General features: G+C 40.1%; 1 protein-coding gene across 9 annotated transcripts in view; it reads left to right on the top strand.

The window, feature by feature from the left end:
• The window catches only part of TNIK (TRAF2 and NCK interacting kinase), a 347,969-nt gene extending 326,546 nt beyond the window's left edge, over positions 1 to 21,423 (top strand). For 8 of the 9 annotated variants that reach the window (XM_059687029.1, XM_059687025.1, XM_059687034.1 and 5 more), the window contains 10 exons: positions 196 to 360; positions 2,452 to 2,563; positions 3,352 to 3,522; positions 5,154 to 5,297; positions 7,806 to 7,940; positions 11,227 to 11,327; positions 13,631 to 13,780; positions 16,045 to 16,204; positions 16,449 to 16,588; positions 18,780 to 21,423. In XM_059687029.1, the coding sequence (XP_059543012.1) occupies positions 196 to 360; positions 2,452 to 2,563; positions 3,352 to 3,522; positions 5,154 to 5,297; positions 7,806 to 7,940; positions 11,227 to 11,327; positions 13,631 to 13,780; positions 16,045 to 16,204; positions 16,449 to 16,588; positions 18,780 to 18,863 (1,362 nt within the window). In that variant the 3' untranslated portion in view covers positions 18,864 to 21,423. The remainder of the gene's footprint in view (positions 1 to 195; positions 361 to 2,451; positions 2,564 to 3,351; positions 3,523 to 5,153; positions 5,298 to 7,805; positions 7,941 to 11,226; positions 11,328 to 13,630; positions 13,781 to 16,044; positions 16,205 to 16,448; positions 16,589 to 18,779) is intronic. The other variant, XM_059687031.1, reaches the window with a different exon arrangement.
• Positions 21,424 to 23,117: the final 1,694 nt, after the last annotated feature.

Here is a 23,117-nt window from a genome sequence, read left to right as displayed (position 1 = left end):
CATACACTAAATATTAGCAAAGCTTAACCTCTTTCTTATTTTCTTAAGTAGAATAGACATTTGAGTGGTATCTTCCACACGCCAGTGGGTCGATTTGGAGACCACTACGCCTGTGCCATGTGAGGGGTGATGTCACTCTGTGACCTTTGTCTCCCCCTCTAACCTCCCCACCCCCCATGTGTTGTGCCCTCTCAGACATCTGGAGAGAAGAAGCGATCTGGCCACAGTGACAGCAATGGCTTTGCCGGCCACATCAACCTCCCGGACCTGGTGCAGCAAAGTCATTCCCCGGCTGGGACCCCCACCGAGGGCCTGGGACGTGTCTCCACCCATTCCCAGGAAATGGACTCCGGGACTGAAGTAGGTGCTGGCCAACAGCCACAGCAGCTCTGTTCTCCTTCAGGGGTTCTGAAACCGTGCTCTCTTCAAGAATAGGTCTTTGACAGGCTCCCAGAAATGTGTTTGGTTGGTTTCTACTCTATAGCTACTTATACATATACTCAAATAGAGGAAATCATAGAAGCGGAGCAGTGAACGTTGTCAGGAATCATCAGGACCAATACCTGATTTTACAGATGAGGCTCATAGAGGTGAAGAGCCTTGCCCAAGGCCCATAACTGACTTGTGACAGCGCTGGGATCAGTATTGGGACCTCCTATCTGCCAGGCCAGTGATAGCAACTTCAGCCGATAGAGAATCCAAGGTCAATAGTTGAGGTTCATACTTACATTAATTTAGTCAAAGTAAGTTTGACTTAAATGAGATGAGGTCCAAATGATTTATTTATGGAAAAGAAAAATCAATAAATAGACAACATTCTCTAAGTGTTCATCTTTCTAAACTCCAAATTGCATAAGAAAGGGAGGAATGGGATATTTATTATCTTTCCCAGATGGAAAAAGTCCAGGAAAAAAGCCTCAATAAACACGGTGTTTTAGGTAGTACTTGTAGATGTCATTGACCAAGTTGACCAATAAGATGAATTCATAGTGCTTGATCATATTTCATGAGCTGTCCTGTGAGTCACGCTTAGGCCCTTTCCTACTTGTGATTCTAAAGCATGTGCACTGTTGGTTTTATGCTGTCCACACACTAATTTCTTATGAGGCACCTTTTGGATTCTAAAGTTATAGGGTAAATAAGCTTTGTTTGCCTTTAGGAAAAGAACTCAGAAGTATATAGGAAAGTGCAGCAGCCTATTATAGCATGCAGTGTGGGCAGATTTTTTCTGCCAGAACACCCCTGTGGGTACCAAGGAAGACTCCATGGGGTTGGACCCTGGTTCAAATTCTGCCACCATTCTAGCTCTAAACGAGATTATTAGTACCTACCCCCAGCTCCTTCACAGACTTCTCCTAAAGATCAAAGGAGAGAATGTGTGTGAAAGGACTCTATTTGAAAGGGGGAGTCCAACCTTGTCGAGGATGGAATGAATTTGATTTTATAAAGTGGAGGGGAAATCTTGAATTAAGTCAGATGGGATCTTTGTGTTTTTCTTCTTATGTTTTTAGGGGTCTTGGGATGTTTATATTTTTAAATAAAAAACTAAGCAGTAATAAAAGACATTTATACAAAAAAAAGAAGTGCTTCTTATGTCGAATGCAGCTCTGTTTGGGGTATTAAAAGAACGTGACTGTAGTTGAAGGAATGGAGATGACTGACAAAATGGGGAGATGGTTAGTGAAGCTCCTTTTACAAAAGTCTAATATGGAATATCGTGATGTAAGCCTGATATTTGAGTTCACTGTTCCATAGTCTAGTTCTGACTTCATGTCTTCATGGTGCTTTCCAAGCCCTTGAGATTTATTTTTTAAGTAAGTCCTCAAGGTGCGTAGGCTGCAAACCTAGTATCTTCATGAAGTCCCGAAATAAGATATATGAATAGAATGGTCCATTTAAGGGAAAACTGTCATAGGAAGGAAAAATCTTCAATTCCTGGATGAGATTGTCTCTGCATTAAAGATTTTAAGGCTTCTTGAGCCAACATCAATCTACCTGCATTAGGAGGCCAGTGTGAAAGGGCCCTGAGTCCCTAAGATAGACCCTTTGGTTAACTGCGCTGCTGTGGGGACATGCTTACCTAGTGTATTGCCTACTCTGTTAGCCTTTAAGAATAGTTGGTCAATATGAGATTGCTTTTACTCAAAGGAGATATAAGCTCTGTCACCAGTTCTTTTACCAGATATTAAGGTGCCAAATAGGGTCCAAAATGTAATTTGTTGCCTGTAACTCTTACAGTCTGATAATTAACAAAGGTACAATGGCTAGTGAGTAACCAATACCAGGAGAAGCTGGAGAGAGAGGCAGGCCTGTGACTAGGGGGTTAGAGTGTGAACAGCTGGATAGATAAGAATCTATAATTATTTTTGAAGCCCAAGCAAAGTATTGTTAGCATTTGTTGCTGCAGTATTTAATTATCTGCTCTTTTTCATCTTCTTGCTTATTGTTTAGTATGGTATGGGGAGCAGCACTAAAGCATCCTTCACCCCCTTTGTGGACCCCAGAGTATACCAGACGTCTCCCACCGATGAAGACGAAGAAGATGAAGAATCATCAGCTGCGGGTAAGCTAGAAAACCCCGATGTTTTAGGCTTTCTGCTCTTGCCTGATAAAAAAAAAATTAATCATTAGTTCAATAGTTAAGCCATATATTCTTTAGGCCCTATCTTAAAGAGAAGACCTTTATTTGTAATTATTTTTTTAGGATTCCTAAAACAAATTTCATTCCTTCTTTGCATTTGTCTTTGATTTCTTCTATTTCACTTCTGGTAGGAACCCAGAGGTATCCAGGGGCCCTAGGAAAAGCTGTTCCTCAGAGATCTCCAAACTTACCACATGTTTCTCAAAAGCAATTTCTGGGTACAATGCTGTGCACGCAGTAGACACTTGATAAGTGCGTGTGGAGTTGTGTTGAGCTCTAGGTGTGTGCTTCCCACTGCAAAAGTCTGGCTGCTTTCCAGAGAGTCTTGCTTTCTAGACTTCTGCGACTCACTAATCATCAGACTCAGCTTAGGCCAGTTCATCAGCTGACAATGTGGAATTTCAAAAAGCAAATCCTCCCTGCATATATGGCAGGTCATGAGGGTGATGTATTTAATTTTACGAGTAATCCCCTAAACTACTCAAGGGGTGACCATAGCCTATTTGACTAATGGATAAAAATACTGCTTCTATGAATGACATACTTTATTCTACTAAAAAATGTAAAATATGCATATTTCAGAGTTTCTTTGCCTTTGCTACAATGCACACTAAACAAGAAGAAATCATTGTGTTTTGAAACCCCTTCTCCATAACTCCATGGGTTACTTTAGAAGAAGCCACTGACTTCTCTGATTCTTTTTCTCAAAGCTCTATTTACTAGCGAACTTCTTAGGCAAGAACAGGCCAAACTCAATGAAGCCAGAAAGATTTCAGTCGTCAACGTAAACCCAACCAACATCCGGCCCCATAGCGACACACCAGAAATCAGAAAATACAAGAAACGCTTCAACTCAGAAATACTTTGTGCAGCGCTGTGGGGTAAGTTGGTGCTCTTTACAACTCAGTAATGAGTTGACCCTCAAGCGTGTAAAGCCGGGGATCTTACCATCAGAAGAGCACTGCTGGAATCATGGGTGTTAGAGACTTGACCTGGGTCTATCTTGGCCTCAGGAGAGATCAAGAGCAATTTTATATGTAGCACAAACGGATACCCAGGATAACAACATGAGATTCAGAACCACCTGACATAAGTGATGGACCTGAGCCAACAATAGATCTAGCTACCACTTAATACAACACCCACTATGTGCCCAGCACTGTGTGATGTGCCCCACATTCTGTGATCCCTACAACATCTCACAAGGGGAATAAAGGCATAACCTCTCTCTCACAGCTGAAAAACTAGCCCAGCATATTTCAGTGAATTGCTAAAGGCCATACTAGGACTCACAGGATAAAATTTGAAAATGAAAATAGATGATGAACCTTCCCTTTTAGTTCAAAACATCAACCTGCAGTTCCTGTGAAAAAGATCTGCAGGTTTTAGCTGACCTCAAATTCAGTATAGGTGTGATGGTCTGTGTTACTATAAATGTCATGTTCAGATCAAGGAAAGACATGTACCCATCTAAAGTACCGGACCAGGTTTGGGCACCACAATTTTATAAGGACAAAGGCATTTGAGATGTTAGTGGAGAAGAGCGTGAAGCCCGAAAACCATTTCATGGGAGGTGTGATGGAGAGAAGTAAGGCTCTGTCCTCTGGAGAAGAGACAGAAAACAAGATAGACATGTTGATATTGACCATGTACATGAAAGAGCAGACATTGATGTTCCTCAGAAGACAGACATACAACAAGCAAGAGAAGTCAGAAAGTTACCTGTTCATGAATATAGTCCATTGTGCATTGGACCTCGGTGTTTATGTGTGTATTGTGTGCTGGGGGTGGGAGGGGTGGTGATTTGCCTAGGGATGGATGTTTAGTATTGTAGCTACCAGACAATAGGGATCCCTTTCTAATAGGGATTATTGTATGAGAGGTGGGTTGGACTAGATTTAGATGCCTGCGAAGTTCCTTACGGTCATTATTCCTGTGACTCTCAAGAGTTAACACCTTCGCTTGAATTATTTGATCATTTCCTAACAGGGAGCAGAACCTTAGAACTAAGTTAAGCTGTGGTGTGAGGGGGAGGAAGGGGTTTTCTCCCAGTGGGGTATGGAAATGGGGCACTCTGTTGTATGTTGAAGGTGGAAAAGCTAGAAATCACTGCATGAATAGGGGTGGGAGTGAACCTTGGGGAAGTCTTGAAGTGGGGTTTAAAGAGCCGAGAAAGGGGTGGGTATTACAGGAAAGGAACAAAGGCGAATTGTGGTAGTGTCACAGCTGTGCCTTAGGCCCCTCTTGAGAAGGACTCTTTATACTAGGTAGTAAATGCCCATATGTAATAAATGTTGCTACAACTTCATAAATTAAAACTAATCTCATTACCAAAGAGACAGTGATTTAATTACTATGTCAGAGCTTTGACTTCTGCACTCCCAACTGTAGTACCTACTTGCCCATTAGTTTGTATTTACAGAGCACCATTTCTTAGCTTTTACAGGGACCCCAGATGCAGAAGGTTAAAGCCTGTAAAACGTCAGTCTTGGGGTGCTTCTTAAATTTTCAGGTGTGAACCTCCTGGTGGGAACTGAAAATGGCCTGATGCTTTTGGACCGAAGCGGACAAGGCAAAGTCTATAATCTGATCAACCGGAGACGATTTCAGCAGATGGATGTGCTAGAGGGACTGAATGTCCTCGTGACAATATCAGGTATGTTCCTAGGATAACCGAGTCCTCCAGGTCTGCACAGGTGGGAAAGGTGATCACCTCGTTCCTGAAGAAACGGTAATGTCTGCCCTTTCCAGCGAACAAGGGACACAATGAATTATAGCAGTACACTCAGAGTGATATCACCTGCATTTTGTAGCTCTGGACAAGTCTGACCTCCAAAAGTAAGTCTCTCTCCTCTGCTTGAAATCTGAATTAGGCAGGGGCATACCACGAAGGCTGTATCGTTATGGGCCTTTAACCACTGCCAGGACTCAGCAAGGATGCTTTTAAGATGTCTGCACTCCAATCATCGCTGTCTACTCTCAGAGGGAGAAGATCAAAGTGTAGGCTTCTGGGAGTAAGAAATTTTATAAGCAGGAATTCCTGTGGTCTCTCTTTTCACAAGAACTGCTCCAACTTATAGTCCACTGGTGTTTTAGCAAGCACAGCTGGCCCACTGGGTGACTGAGTCTGCAAAGGAATTTGAATGTGGGATCATTCTGCTACACTCTGCAGCTTCCTGGTCCTTAATAAAAAGATGGAGACAGTCCTAGCCCATTTGGATCAGTAGATATAGCATTGACCTGCGGACTGAAGGGTCCCAGGTTCAATTCCCGGTCAAAGGCACATACCTCAGTTGCAGGCTTGATTCCCAACACTGGTTGGGGCATGTGTAGGAGGCAACCAGTTGACATGTCTCTCTCACATCAGTGTTTCTCTCTGCTTCTCCCCCTCCCTTTCACTCTCTAAAAATCAATGGAAAAATATCCTTGGGCAAGGGTTAACAAACAAACAAAAGAAGATGAAGACAAAAGTGAGGAGATATGGAAAGTCTAGCCTGCACCCCAGACCAGTGGGTCAGAATCCCTTGGAGTGGGCTCAGGCATCCATTGCTTTCATGGCTTCTGAGGTGTTTTCAGTGTGCAGCCAAGTTTGAAAACCGTGGCTCTACACTCAGCCACTGTTTTGCAGAGACGATGCAGCGCTACTGGGTTGAATTTTGAATAAAATTGAACTCTTCAACTGTACTCCTATTTTGAATAAAATGCCTTTACTTGATGGTACAGTTCCCTCTTTCTTTTACCTTTCCACTGCATGCTGAGAGTTGCGTTTCTTTTTATTCCGCCCACATAAAAGTTAACCAAGTAAATTATTCTTCTATTATCAATTGAGTTAAATTCTGTGTAATCCTTTGTTCTGGTTAATTGCTTTTTTGATTGCTCTACTACCAAATCACATTTAAAACCACACATCTGCCAGTCACCTACCAAAAGTGGAAATGATACCAGAAAAGTCACATTCAAGCTTCATTATGTTGTGAGTGACACATTCCCATTTTTTAAAGTGGAAGCATTTCCTCTTCTCATGAGGCATAGATGGGGAAAGAAAAAGATGAAGATAGGAGCAAAGCATGCTTGAACTGCCTTTGGGTCTGTATTGGCAGAAAGAGGGAAGAGCTGGCCCACCCGCTCATCCTGATCAGTATATATCCTAGGCTTTTGGCTACAAAAAGGAGCAGTAACTTCACTATGATTCCCTTAATTTAAGTTACAAATTCACTCTCCTGTCAAATCCAGTGTGCGACGCTTTAATGAATTGTCTTCTGCTAAATATTACATCTGTAAAATGTAAAACATATTTTGATACCTAAGAGAAATCAAAGGAAAATAAGTATCTATGAAGGAAAACCCACAGGCCTAAATTTTATCATACTAAACATTCTTTACTCCTGGATCATTTTACCAAAGGGAACTTTTAAGTTGTTTGTTTGTTTTTTCAAGTACTCATCTTTTATTCCTTCCCCATTTTTGTGTGGCATTTCTTTCTATGATCTCAGTACCATAAATGTGTCCAGTGTTATAGCTCAGACTGCCCTTGTTGAACTTCTCTTATTTTCTTATAAAATTCCTCTATTTGTTAATCAGATAAAATAAAACTACTACCAGCTGTCATCTTTAAAGTAATAGAGGAGGTAAAAAAGAGGCTCTCCATTCAAATATGCTCTTAGGTTAGCAGGTGAGGTAATGGCAGTCACACATAAGTATGATAAAATGTCCAGTTGTCAGAATTCCTTCATATAATTAGATCTAGAATATTCTGGAACTTTGATCAACCATTCTGTTACACAATTAGGTCTTACTGCGATCAGTACACACTACCCTTTGCATCAAGAAGGGAGGGTAAGAGCAGCATGCTCAAATAAAAAAATGACCTGAATCCCACCACTGCCACCAAAAAAAAAGAAAAGAAAAAAGAAAAAAAATGACCTGAAAGCAAAGACAAATTATAAGATGGTTATTTGTTCAAAACAATTGGGGCTGTTTTAATCATAAGTTTTGGCAGAGACACACACACTTTGATGGTGCTGGAGACACTGGCTATTGTGCCTTTATACAAACACACACAATTGTAAACGAAAATAAATGAATAAAATAAAATGGAGATGGGAAGGGTTAAGAGAAAAACCTATCACAGGGGTTTGAAATTAAAGCTCCATTATTTCAACAGGAAAGAAGAATAAGCTACGGGTTTACTATCTTTCATGGCTAAGAAACAGAATACTACACAATGACCCGGAAGTGGAAAAGAAACAAGGCTGGATCACTGTTGGAGACTTGGAAGGATGTATACATTACAAAGTTGGTAAGTCTCAAAGCATGGAACTGTTTTATGTTCAATCTGAATTATTCTGTTAAGTTTCATTCACTTTTTTCTATCAGAAATTGATGATGCATTTATGAACAAGTTAAGATGTTGCTGAAACCTTAAGTATACTTGCATTATTTCCCAACAAAAAAAGCCAGGTGGGTGAGGTTTAAAGAGTGCATTCAGAATAAAGCCCCAGGCTCCAGTTTAAGCATTTATAGCCACTCCTGCCTATTAAAATGACAGAGAAAGAGTACAAATGTCATAAACCCACAAGGGCAAAGGGACCAGGAGGAGAGAAATCAACAAATGAGATGTCAACAAAATTGAACAAGAGTAGCCGGATGACTAAAAACAAACTTAGCCGACCAGGAAATGCTGAATTTTAAGTTTCAGTGAATAAATTTATCAAAATCAATCCAGTCACTTAACAGAACCCAGGCAGACCCAGGACCTGAGGCCCCAGGGGGAAGCATAAAGTCGAATTGAAAATAGAAGGATTGTTGAAGAGTTGATGAGTAGCACATCCTCCAGAAGCCAGTCAGGCAGCCACCCGACCCCCAGTGGAAATAGAAGTGTGGGTGGGTAAGTGGGTGGGAAGAAATCAACCAGAGAACTTTGTATGCATATATGCATAACCAATGGACACAGACAATAGGGTGGTGGAGGCCTCAGGTGGGTGGTGGGGGCAGGTTATAAGGGGTCAGTGGGAGAAAAAGGGTGACATATGTAATACTTTCAACAATAAAGATTAAAAATAAAAAGAAACAGAAGATGAAAGGTTGGCACAGCCTATCTGATGATGGGAAATACTGAACTGTGAGGACACACACACCTCCATCCCCTGTTTAGCTCCCAAAATGTCGGTAGCCATGCTTAAACTCCCAAGCAAGAGATTCAGAGATTTGTCTTTATAGAAACTAAGTGGCCAGAAAGAAAAGATGTTCAGGCACTAGTATTTGAAATGCCATGAACAAAGCTTGCTGTCTAATGTCTTAAAGTGAAGCCCCACAGTCGATAGCCCACATATCAGACATGGGGAAATCCACGGGTAGGCAGGAAACTTAGAAAGGTGTTTAGAAGGAACAGGATAATGAGGAGTGGAAGAACATTTTAAAGAAAGAAACGATAACTTTAGAAAGATTATAAAAACTGTTTTTCATAAAAGAAGAATAAAGGCTATTTAAACTTCTGGAGCAGGGTTGGGAAAAGTCATTCAGAAAACTAGAAAAAAATCTTAGAAATTAAAATGTATTGGCAGGAATAAAAAATGTGATAGAAATGTTGGAAGATAAAAATGAGAAATCTAGAAAGTAGAACAAGAAAAGGAGGGATGGAGAAGGGGAAGTTGAGAAATAAAAAGTGTTTCAAAAATCTTAGTAACATGAGTTTTAGGGGGAAAAAAGAGAAAATAAGAAATAGAAGAGGAAAGTATGAAAGAAAGAATACAAGAAACATTTTTATAACTAAAGCCTTGAAATCACAAATTAAAAGGTTTCATTGAGTACCCAGAAGAGTAGATTAAAAAAAGATTCACCTCAAGATGTATCAACATGATATTTCCGTATCCAGGAAATGAGAAGCTCCTGAAAGTTTTTAGATCATAAGTAAATAAACAGTTTACATATAACAGACCCAGAATCAGGTGGCCTGGGACTTATCAGCAGTCCTAGAAAACTGGAAGACAATGGACCAAGGCTTCAAAATTCTGAGGGAAAGGTTACTTTCACCGTGTATTTATAATCCATCTGGATTCACCAGAGCTCTCCAGAGAAACAGAACCAATAGGGTATATGTATGTGTGTGTCTGTCAGTCCAAGCAGAGGGTTCTAGAAGAGGTGGGTTTGAGAAAAAATAAAATTTTACTAATAGATTACCTGTCACATTTGACTGTTGAAGGCAGTTACAGTTCTAGCAGAAGGTTTACACATGCTTAGTGATAGATACATAGAAAATAAGGACATGAAAAAATGAGAGAAAACAACAAAGGAAACATAATTATGGTATGCTATGCACCCATCTCTGAACAATAATAACTTGAACACAGAATATTGATTTAACCAAAAATTACAAATGTAACTATATTGAATGGAGAAGAGGAAATGTGTATGTTTAAAAGCGAGACTAGAGAGAAGATAGTTTTAAGAAATTAAATCCTTTCCATACTACACAGTCAGTAGATAATATGTACAACTGGGGAAAAAAAGTCAAGAAATAACATTGTAAGAATGTTATTTAGAAATATGGAAACAAATTGCTAAAGAAGTAGGTGAAAGTATATTAAAGACAGAATGTGTAAATAGAAGGGACCTGCTTCAAAAAAAAAAAGAGCTCAAAAAAATAAAAAGAGCTCAAAGAGCAAGAATTTGGTGTTATTCTGGGATGTCCAGTTTCTTTAGAACACAGAATATTCTGTTCAAATATTGCATTTTAAAAAAATGACTGCCATGTGTACTATTTTAGTCTACTCAGGCTGCTATAACAGAATACCAGAGACTGGATGGCTTATAAGCGATAGGAATTTATTCCTCACAGTTCTGGAGGCTGGGAAGTCCAACCAAGGCCAACGTACTGGCAGCTGCACTGTCTGCTGAGGACTCACGTCCTGGTTCAGGGACAGCTGTCTTGTCGCTACAACCTCACATACCAGAAAGGCAGAGGGATCTTTCGAGGGTCTCTTTTATAAGGGCACTAATCCCTTATGCATTTCTAATCATTGGAATCCAAATGTGGATAGTAAGCAAATGGAAGCCTTTATGTCTCTACCCAGTTGCTAATTGTTCTACCAGCTCTCCCCTGCTTGCTTACATGTGGATGAACATAAAAGCCAGCAAGGAAACATCAAGGGATAGTATGTATATTCTTATTACAATGTGTAGTTTACATCTAAACCTAGTGATTAAAGACAGTCCTAAGCCAGTTACATCCTTAGATGAAGAAAAGAGTGTTCAGTACAAAGCAAAAGGCCCCAAGTATTATGCAAACCAAATACACGAAAGGAAGTTAAATCTATCTCTAGAAAATCCTACACCAAGATCATCACCCTCAATTGTGGTTTTATATGTACAGGGTGAGGCCAAAAGAAGGTTTACAGTTGTTAATACATGGAACATAGTGTATTCTTGTATTATTACTTATTGATTATTGTATTATTTTCCATACAAACAACTATAAGCCTACTTTTGCCCCACCCTGTATATTTGCATAGTATGCTTACACATTCATTAATACAAAAACTTGAATAAACTGATATGCTTTTTTAATTTATAATTTTGTATTACAGTTAAATATGAAAGGATCAAATTCTTGGTGATTGCCTTAAAGAATGCCGTGGAGATATATGCTTGGGCTCCTAAACCATATCATAAGTTCATGGCATTTAAGGTAAGCAGGCATATGATTACCTAAAAAGTGCTTGTTTTGTTTTGTTTTTTATTTTAAGTTCCTACCAGTTAACAAAGTGGTCTGTCTTGTACCTAGACAGATATAATATTCCTATATGTAATAAACCTCTTTTAAAAGTCTAGAAACTCTTAGATTTATTATTCTGAAAGTAAAAACTAAGACATAATAAATGCTATGAAATTAGTCAAATTAAAAGTTGGGTACACACTCCTCCATTCAGGTTTATGAATCACCATCTCCAAGTGGCATTTAGTATGGAATGGTTCCCGGGCGAATCCTTAATTGTGGTATTAGGCAAGGAGATTCATTATACAGCCACCTAACTAGGGCATGCTGATATTTCATCTCAAAAAGGCAAACCAACAACAGCCCTGAATTTTAAGGTTGAACTGAGTCTCTAAATCTTACAATCTTCATAAGCCTTGTGGGGTAAAGTCCCTAAAACTCACTTGATGCTCCATATCCCCAATTTCTCTAAAATGAAGACTGAATTTAATCACCTCTGAAAATGACCACCTAGCTTCTTTACATTCTTCAATTTCAGTGGCTTTTTTTTTCACCTTGTCTGAGTCTCTACCCACCATGGTTAGACTAATCAACAAGAGCGACGTATGGATATGCTAGTCCCATTGCCCCAGATCATGAAAACTGACCCCCAAATGCCGGAAGGACCAGTGCTTGTGGGCACTCCAATGTTTTTAGAGCTGCATAGTCTGTCTCAGCCAATGTAAATTTCTCTTCTGTTCATTCTCTCTCTCTCTCTCTTGCTGCCTATGTCTCTCTCTTTATATCTCAGTGGTTCTCACTTTTTCCCCACCTTTTGACCATTATTCCCTTTGGCCCTCTCTGTATTCTTACTTCCCACATATGCCATGTGGGGGCAGAAGCTGCCTTGGGAACACTGTGAGCCATCTTCAAGGCAGAGTCACCCACTTTTTTCTTGTTCCCTTAGCGCTAGGGGCTCATTTGTGATGTGCACAAGAAGATAGATTCATCAATGGAAATGGGCACCCCTCCATAACCCCACTGTTATAGAGAAAATTTTTTGGAATGCATTAGGTTAGTAATAACACTTAAGGGATCACTCCGGAAAGCTAAAGTGGTACTACTGTTCTGCCAAAATCTCTCTCGGCAAAAGCTTTTCAATCAAGATCCCATTCCAGTTCTGAAGTTGCTGCCATCAGTTTACTAACCAAAGTGCATGAGAGAGTGTGAAATGCTTTGTTCAGCAGATCACACTGGGCCTGAAAAGAGGGAAGAGCAAAGGCAAAAAAGGGACTTGGAAAAAAAGATTGGAGATGACAGAAGGCTGAGCCCCTCCCACAGGACAAGGATACCAGGCTAAGGTCTCCCATCCTGTGAGGCTGTTAGCAGTGGATGAGGAGAGGAGTTGTTAGGGGGCAGTGGCATTATAGTGAGGCACTTGAGGTTTCACAAATTCTCTCCCAGACTTCAAGACCCAATAAAGGTAAAAGGTGGCAAAGGAAAATAGAAGCACACTTGATTGACAGCTAGTTGCAGTGTTAGCTGTGGATTCAAACAAGTAGAACCTAGATTAACTTAACTGGAACTATGGTTAAACCCAACTAGCCAACTGAGCATAGTTCTCTGAAGATTCATCCAGGTTGTTGTACGTGTCAGTAGTTTATTCCTTATTATTGCTGAGTAGTAGTCCATAATATGGATGTACCACAGTTTGTTTAACCATTTTTTCTGCCAAAGGATGACAAGTGAATTTTTTTCTAGTTCGGGGGATTTATTCATATAAAGCTGCTATAAACATTCATGTGAAAAAAAAAATGAGTCTTGAGTTTTGTGATGTTCTACCGCCACCTTTCCATTCATCTGAGCAGGCTTAGCATAGAGCTGACCTGGTGGCCCACCCCAGGATGTCTCTGAAAAGGGAGCAGCCAATGTAGACCTGTCTGTCACATTGGAAGGAAAGGGGCCAGAGAGGTTCCTGGACCTTCTCCTGAGGGAAAAGGCCAGAAATAAACAGGAAAGAGTAGTAGTTTTAACATATGATGATGGTATCAAAAATTGACAACTGTAAGCTACTTCTCTGCCCTGGAAGACAAGGGGTGGAGAAAGGATCACAAATGGGTGCTAGACCCCTCTCCCTGGATCCAGAATATGAATAGACCTAAAATTGAAAGAGAAATTTCCTGGTGTTTCTGTTTAAGAAAGTTAGATATTAAATTCTACCAGGCAATGGCTAAAGGAAAAAATTATTAAGATAACCTGTTTGAATGATGTGTACACTCATGGGGTGATTTTTAAAGTCTTTTGCAGATCTCCAGCACAAGCCACTGCTTGTGGATCTCACGGTAGAAGAAGGTCAAAGATTAAAGGTTATTTTTGGTTCACACACTGGTTTCCATGTAATTGATGTTGATTCAGGAAACTCTTATGATATCTACATACCATCTCATGTAAGTTTCTGGAAGCCTACTGTCACGGCTCTCTGTGCAACAGCCTGCATGTAGAAACATTGTGCATTTTTAATAGAAGTCATGCCTTTACTGTTCAGTAAAGCAGATGAACTTTTGACCTTCACTAAATAGACAATGCTTTTAATAAATAAAACCTGTAAATTTAATGTTTATGACTGCTTAACTCTGAGTAACACATAATAGCAGTTCTTTGCCGTTTACTGGATATGTTGTCTCATTGAACTTCAGATTAAAATACATGTGGTGTTTTTCCTTCAAGGGCATAAATTCTGTTCTTTAAGCAGGAGTACAATAGATGAGTTCCTATTTTCAGGTTTTGAAGAGAGATTGGTTCATTTCATGTAAGAGAAGGCCAATGGCTCCTTTTTTTGCCATTTTTGTACCTCTTTTCAATTCCACAGTTCATGTAGTGGAATCTGACACCCTGGCTCTAGCATGTATTTCCTTTGCAATTATGGACACATTAGGCAGTCTCTCTAGCCCTCAGTTTTCACAACTCTAAAATGGGGATAAAATATCCTATCTCATATGGTTTTCATCACATTAAATAATGTAATATATTTAAAGTAGCAGGTACAGAGCCCTGCAAGTTATAGTATTAACATTGCTATACTGACACATTGCCTAAAACATGACTTTTAATTTTATTTTTAAAATATTTTTTTATTTTCCAATTACATTGACATTCAATATTATGTTAGTTTCAGGTGTACAGCATAGTGGTTAGACACTTAAATAACTTATGAAGTGATCCCCCAGAATGTCAGTACCCACCTGGCACCACACAAAATTACAATATTATTGACTATATTCTCTATGCTGTACTTGACATCCCCGTGTCTATTTTATAACTGCCAATTTGTAGTTGGTAATCCCTTCACCTTTTTCACCCAAATACTACACATGGTTTTGCTTAGTAGTATTGGTTTAGTGTAAATTGTGTTTTCTTCATGTAATTCCAAGGCTAACATACTGTGGAGACTATTAGGAAAGTCTGAGGCCTAATCTGTTGCTGATTGGTATTTGTGGAGTTTAAAGACTTTTTACTCCAAAGAAATCTGATTGGAAAAAAAAAAAAAGTTGTTTTAGTACATCACACACACACACACACACTCACACACACACACACACACACACACGTATACACCTTCACGTCATTCATTGCTGCAGTACAGCTTCGCCTCATGTGTGTGCATGTGCACACAGGATCAGAGTTCTGGGCCATCACCATGGTCATTTTTGATCCTCCCATTCCTACCTACTAAGCAGCTATTGGACTATATAACATCCCCAACCTGGGGATCACAGCATCACCACATCTCTTTTCCTAGAACAAGTCAATCTACACTTATTTCAATAGTGATATTTTTTTGTAATGAGTGATAATTTTAAATTTTTTTCTAAGCAAACCATTAATTTTTATTATTCGGTTATTTAGGCATCCAGTTAACAATCTGTGTTATCTGCCCATAGCCTATTTGGTAGGAATCTGTTTTGGTCCCACCTTCTGGCCCCAATTAGGCTCTTCTCCATCAAATTCAACTTCTTGTCTTTTTTTTATAATTTTATTTTATTGTTTAAAGTATTACAGATAATAGTACATACGTCTCCTTTTTTTCCCCCCCCATTGACCTTCTCCCGGCCTCCCCTACCCGCCGGCACATGCCCTCACCCCACCCCCGCAGTGTCTTGTGTCCATTGGTTATGCTTATATGCATGCATACAAATCCTTTGGTTGATCTCTTACCTCTCACCCCCCTCCCCCCTGCCCCAACACTCCCCAGACTTCCCACTGTAATTTAAGTAGATGGAAAATGTGATTTTCAATACCTATGAGACATGTGCTCAAATCCCAATTCCACCACCACATATCAGTGCAGCTTTGGTCCAGTTACATAATCCCCCTGAAATGCATTTGCCTCATTTATAGACAAAGCTATCTCCCATGGAGAGTTGTTCTAAGGACTAGAAATTGTACAGGTAAGGGCCCAGTGTTTAGCACACAGCAGGTGCTCCAGAGTTGTTATTTTCAGGATCAGGTGAATTGGATTCTCAACCTAGTGCCTGTGTGTGTGTTTACCAGAGTTTGTGATAGGTTGGTGGTTCAATTAAGCAAATCAGAATGTCAGTCTCTAGTATGAAAATGGTGGGGGACCCTCATTTTTGCAATTCTTAATGATTAATAGTCAAGATGTTGCCTTATTTTTAAAAAGAATAATGCCTGACCTTTCTTTGTCTTCTAGATTCAGGGCAATATCACTCCTCATGCCATTGTCATCTTGCCTAAAACAGATGGGATGGAAATGCTTGTTTGCTATGAGGATGAGGGGGTGTATGTGAACACCTATGGCCGGATAACTAAGGATGTGGTGCTCCAATGGGGAGAAATGCCCACGTCTGTGGGTAGGTTAACCATTCCTTATCTCCTTCAGCAGTTACACCCCCCAAATGAAACGAAAATCAAGAAATGTGAAACAACCATTTGATTCCACAAAAAAAAAAAAAGTCTGTGAATAACACTTGTAAGACTTGCTTTGTCTGTTTATCTCAAGTCGTTTGTCATTTTTGTGGTTAAGATGTGAACAGATGCTGTGAGTTATTGCCCATCTAATGTTTTTAATGCAGTTTTGGAAATTCCTTTTGACAGCCTACATTCATTCCAATCAGATAATGGGCTGGGGCGAGAAAGCTATTGAGATCCGGTCAGTGGAAACAGGACATTTGGATGGAGTATTTATGCATAAGCGAGCTCAAAGGTTAAAGTTTCTATGTGAAAGAAATGATAAGGTAAATCCGTTTCAACATTTGCATTAGTGTTTGCATTTTAAGAGACCACCAGGTACCTGTGAAACCTTCATTTTCCTTTATACTGATTTGAATCACATCTGTGTTAAACAATCAATATTATCTTGAAATGGCATTATTTGGTTTGATTTATGTGAACCCTCAACATATATTCTTTACGTATCAAAAAAAACAGAAACACATCTAAAAAATTCTTGTAAACTGTTAGTAACTTCTGTGGCTTGCAGGCCCTATGGTGATTCAGTAAACACCCCAAATTCTCCTAAGCATTTAGAAGAGTTGGCCCATCGTTAATCATCTCACAGTGGGTCAACTTTAAATTCCACTTGGAGACTTTTCACAAAGTCACTATCGGGACCTAACCCATCACATTATATTCACTTTTTAATGTGTAACATTTGGCATGTAGAAATATAAACGTTTAAAAAATGTCGCCCATTCCTTAAGAAATGCACAGTCACAAACTCAACTAGTGCCATGTCCTGTGTCATTCCAGCCATGTTTCCTCTGCAATGTTCTAGGGGGCCTGTCTCCCCGTGAAGGTGGCGGTGTCCGTCTGGCATGCTCAGTCCTCGGAAGGGTATTCTGCAGCACTGCTGCTTCTCCCTCGTCCTCCCTATAGACTAATCCAAAGTTTTAGTAGCTCAGTTGTACTCCATTTGTGAATTTATCCTTTGTGACCTTGGCCAGCTCAGAAATGCTGTCCCCAAAACAGCTTTTTGTATAGAAAAGAATGTGATGGGTTAAACAGATATACATGCCTTGACCCACCCAGAGGCCAGACTGGTCATAGTCCAACCCTGGTGATATGGGTCTAGACTAGATTCAACCCTGGCCAACTACTCTGACCTGGTGTGGTCTAGTGTGGTCTGGGTGAACAATAGCTATGGGTGGCCAGGATGGTTCTAGGCCTGACCAGAGTATGTCAGAAAACAGACCCATCCCCTAGTAAAACTCCAGTGTCCAGGAATTATAAGACTAAGAGTGATCTGAGCATGGACTCCCACACTCTTAATTCATTGAAGACCCACCCCAACAAGCTTTACCATGCCATGCACACCCTCAGGAGCAGGCTAGGACCACACCTGTATTTGGGGCCCGAGGTTTAGAGCCCAGAGCACACACAGCCTGGAGAGGACAGCAGCTCTTCGTTTCCTTCACTGTTTTCCCATGGGCCCTCTGTGCTTATCCATTTTTGATTCACTGACCCTAACAGTAGCTTTACTTACATTAGGTGAATGACAAGCATTTCCACAGAACTTCTTAAGAAGTTGTGGTTGGGAGAGACAGCATTCTCTTGAAGAAGTTGTGGAAATGAAGTAGCAGAGACTTTATACTAGTGACAAAAGTAAATGCCTTGGACCAAAGTTTGGTATTGGCTGACTCAAGGGCTAGGCCACAGCCCAGAATTTTATTTTCCTAGGGCAGTGGCTCACTGACATTCAGCTCAGGTGAGCAGTAACCCAAATTTTGCTCACTTCTCTCAGTTGTTTGATAAAAGGATTTAGCAGACCCAGACCTAATGGACTGTGGTTCTACTTACTAATGCCATTATCTCCTTTGGCCTGGGATTCTCCTGCATCAGCAGAGAAGCCAAGCGTTAAGTCTTGAAATGCCAAACTGAATAGGCATTGAACACCTGACCCTATCTGCCACAACCATTTAATTTCTTTTTTAATTTTAAAAATTAAGAACTAAAGTCAGTAGGCCCAAAATTTCCCCCTTGACTTTGAGAATGCGAAAGAATTCCCTTCAGTCCTACAGTCTGCCCTCTTGTCCTTATAAGGGAGAGAAGGGGAGCTTTCCAAAATTTAACAAAGGGCTTGTTGTGTCCTAGACCAGTAACCCAGCATATTATCTCCTAGCTCAAAACTCCCTTTTAAAATATGAGCACCCAAAGGGAGGTTAACAAATCAAGATGTATCCCCTTGCATGTCCCTGAAGGTCAAAATCACAATAAATGATAATAAATAGCAATCATAGTAATAAAGGCAGGCAGGAGTGTTTACAGAGGATGCACTATGTTAAAAGACACTTTATAAACACCAGCCATTGAGTCTTAAGAGCTGACGCATGGCAAGGATAGGACATGTGAGAGAAAATGGATGGACAGTTGAAGAAAAGAGGGGAAGAAACCATGCAGTTGAACTAACTTCTTTTTAATTTCAAACAGGTATTTTTTGCATCCGTGCGATCTGGAGGAAGTAGCCAAGTGTTTTTCATGACCCTCAACAGAAATTCCATGATGAACTGGTAACAGAAGAGCACTTGGCACTTATCTTCATGGCGTGGTTTCTAATTTAAAAGAACATAACTCATGTGGACTTATGCCAGTCTAGAGGCAGAATCAGAAGGCTTGGTTGAACATACTGCTTTCCCCTTTTCCTCTCCCTCCACCCGTCCCAATACAGTCCATCTTTCAATGTTGCAGCCTGGTTGAGAAGGAGAGAAAAAGGTGGCAGGAATTTCCAGGAGATCCCCAAGAATGCTGCATTGTCTGTGGACAAAGATGGACCATGTGCCCTTCGGAGTTAGGGATAGAAACAAATATTGTGTGCTCTTATGATTAAGCTGTGTTATGGTGGATTCTGAGTTTTGTTTTGTTTTTTTTAACCTTTTTTCTGTACCCCCTTACTTTGTAAGAATGGGGAGAGAATGCATACTGAGAAAATTAGTCTGTTTTTAATTCTTTCTGCCTGCTAGATTTAAATATACATATGTTGTAAAATTTCCAATTTCAAATGGTGAGAGACAGCACAATAAATGTACCTTATCTCCTCACACTGAAGGCCATAACTGCATAGTGGGGTGATTTTAGAACTCTTTTGCCTTCACCAACCCAAAAGGTTGCTTTTTGGTAGCAACTGGCTAATGAATTTTTAAGAGAAGAAAAATACTGTGCTAGTTTTCCCCTCTTTGGGGAAATAGATTTTAAATGGCTAAACTACTAGCCTTAGACTAATAAAATCAACTGCCATTTTTGTGAGTCTGACAGGCCCTATTTGTATATGGCCCTGTACAGAATGGAGTGTGTTGAATGGGATAGTAGTGTCATTGAGTTGAGTTGGTTCCAGTGATTGAGGGATCCCATAACACAATTTTCCCTCAGCTATTATGCAACAAGTCAGGGCAAAAGATGGGGTGACAGATGAGGCCAAACAGAAAGAGCTTCTGGGAAACAAGCTAAAAAAATTACACACACACACACACACACACACACACACAATCTTTTTTTAAATGTACAAGGCCTCCCAGCTAAGAGGTCACTCGGTTTGAGCTTCATTAGGAATGAGACTTTGTTGAGTTCTGATTGGGGGGTGAATGACATCCGGGCTCCGGTCATTCCCAGCTTTCTCCTGACAATGCCACTTTCTCAAGATGAAAACTGTGACTGAAAAAAAATAATAAATGTTTCTGAGCTGCCTGTGTTCTCTTGGGTTGGTGAGAGAAGGGACGAGACTACTACGCCTGCCTGAGACAGCAGGCAGCACTGGTTCAGATTTTATCGAACTTGAAAGCAAGGCTTTGGCCAAAATTCTGAGACCCTAATCATTTTACCTTCCTCCAAATTACCCAACATATGGTAAGCAACATTTGTGCAGAGATATGTGTATATTTAGTTCAGGTTGACTTGTGTCCTTATAAACTCTTACTCAGATGATTTGAACTTTTGCGTGACTGTCTGGGATTTTTTTTTTTCCAAAGCTACACGCATGGCCACTTGTGGTATCGAGGTGTTGCAAAACGATATCTGTGTTGCGCTTCCTGTTTTAACCTACCTCGTTTTGTTCGTTTTGTTTCACTGTTCATCACAGCAGTGTTATCTCCAGGAGACATATAGAGAGCTCAACTGGCAATCTCAGGTGTATTTAACATTTTTTCAACAAAACAGTAGTTGACCAAATTGTTATTCTTGAAAATTTAAAAAAAAAAATCAACAACAGAAATGAATGCGGCTTGTTTCTGGAGAAAATAGCTACTATTAACAGATTTAAAAAATCTGTGATCCTATTGATTTTGAGCAGCTGATGTACTATTAATGAGAACGAAATACGCATTAGGAAAATGGAGCCATTTCAATCTGGTGTTTGGGGAAGGGGGGAGAGGGGGAATTATTCTCATTCCTGAAGTAGGTGATTGTGCCCCCCCTCCCATAAAGGTGGTTGTCATTTGCATTTATTTTAAGTAGGTAATACACAGGAATGGAATTGAGGATTATCTTTAGACGATCACCAAGATGTCCTCATCATGGTCTCTTTAGCTCTCAAAAGCAATGAAATCCTCCCGTTCTCATTTTTACTGCTGTGATTCTGCTGCTGAATGATACTATCTTTGCAAATTCCATGCAAAAAATTCAGCAATAACTTTTTTGATTGAATTTAGCAACCATTAATTGGACGCTGATGTGGACAAAATATATTGATTTGGGTCTCATCTCCGAATGTGATTGCCACCAGCTCTTTATATTGCTGCTGTGGTATTTTAAACCAGGAGCTTCTTTAAATTATGTTGCAAACTGATCTCTGTTTTTATGTTATGTTCTGTTTTTATTTCTAAGTGATAAGTTTGAAACACACAGCTTTAAATGATTTTTTTATTGTGGGATTTGGGGTTCAGTTAAGAAATAAAAGGGAATCATTGTGTTTAAACATAAGGTAGTTTGTGAATGTATTTTTTAAAATCTAGATTCATTGAAACAAAAACTCATAAGAAAACAATATTAATGCAGTCTTGTTTACAGTATGTACAGTGACATAACATAGAACATGAGCTTTTTCTGGTGCCAACAACAATAAAACACAGACGTTAAACATCAAGCCATGCCTTTTATATTTTTGTGCAAGTAGTTTACACTGACTACAAGGCAAAAACAAATTTCAAAGTGCCCCGCCACATCCACAAATCTGTGCTCCTTAAAAGATATCTAAAGAATTCCCTGAGGCTTTTATCTTCAAAAGCACATTCTCCTCCATCAGGACAGACCCTATCCCAGATATACTGGAGCTGAGGCCATAGAGAATATTTCAGAATGCTGTTCTTGTGGCTCATAACAAATGCCAACTTTTTGGTTTGCTTTAATTTATTTTTGACGGAGATCATTGTGCTTTTTATCATCTTAACAGCATCATATTAATAAGTGTCTTTAGTTTTGAAACTAGTTTCACTTGTTAGCTTTGGTTCTTCCTGTAGAGGACTTTCATCTCTAGAATTAGCTCATTTTGTTTTTATTTTTCTACAGAGAGAAACTGAGCACTCCTTCCAAAGTAGTTTTCACTAGATCTTTTCAGTCCTTGCTACTCTAAATTGATAACTCGGCATCAAAACCCACTGAGTCTGCCCAACCACGGTCTCAGACCGGGGACAACAGGTTACCATCATTCCTGGGCACCAGTCAGAGACATTGTAGCATGGATTCCTGCATCCAGTGGGTGGTAGGAATGGATGTCCTGTAAGATCCCATCAAATGGCCAAGTCCTCCCCAGGCCACTTCTATTCAGACCACTGTCATTGCACACAATGCAAACGAAGACACCTTGCACTGAGTTCCACATTATTTTTCCTGAAGACTTCAGATGAGGCTTCAAGAAGACCTAATGCTATTCCAACAGTCTAGGTCAGTGGTTCTCAACCTTCCCGATGCCGCGACCCTTTAATACAGTTCCTCATGTTGTGGTGACCCCCAATTTCATTGTTACAAATTGAACATAATTAAAGCATAGTGATGAATCACTAAAACAATATGTAATTATATATGTGTTTTCCGATGGTCTTAGGCGACCCCTGTGAAAGGGTCGTTCGACCCCCAAGGGGTCACGACTCACAGGTTGAGAACCGCTGGTCTAGATCATGGTGCAGGTGAGATCCCACACGCCACTTGGACAAGGACTCCATTTGCCTAACATGCTGACATTGCTTGCTCAGCTACACTCCTGACATATGTTGCAACAAGTACACATTTTAAAACGCACCTGAATTCCTGGTTTTCAAGATCTACTAACAGTTTTCTGTCTGTTCTTGTGACTCATTGGTAGCTGGTGTCTGGTCCCTCCTGTGCATTTGATCATTCAGGCTGGAGCCCTTTTGGTTTTGTTCGTTGCCAGACAAGGAAGCGGCTGAAGTCTGAGCTCACATTCTGTGAAGTTTAAAAAAAAAAAAAGTTTGCCCTACCATCATGTGTACCAGTTCCCATCACTGTATTCTCGAAAGGTGGAAGAGCTGTTTGTGTCACTGGTGTGTGCTGTCTCTGAAAGTCTGCTTGAACAGGCGTCACTGGCCTTCGTGCTGATTGCTTTAAGATACGTAATGTGCTACATTCGTTTTAAGAAATAAGAGCAAACTCTTTTAATCCATGGAGGAAAATAGCAGAATATCACAACATGCTGATGATGATCATTCTGAACCCCCTATCTACCATGCTCCCGATGTTCCCAAATTCCTCTGATACTACGTTCTGACCATCTCAACCGTTTCCGTGAATGTTAGTTGCATTTTGGTTCATTCCTCAAAAATT

Source organism: Myotis daubentonii, chromosome 3, assembly GCF_963259705.1.
Source record: "Myotis daubentonii chromosome 3, mMyoDau2.1, whole genome shotgun sequence".
In the NCBI taxonomy this organism is placed as follows: domain Eukaryota; kingdom Metazoa; phylum Chordata; class Mammalia; order Chiroptera; family Vespertilionidae; genus Myotis; species Myotis daubentonii.
The sequence above is the reverse complement of the archived record's forward strand: the minus strand, read 5'-3'. Positions and strand labels throughout refer to the sequence as shown.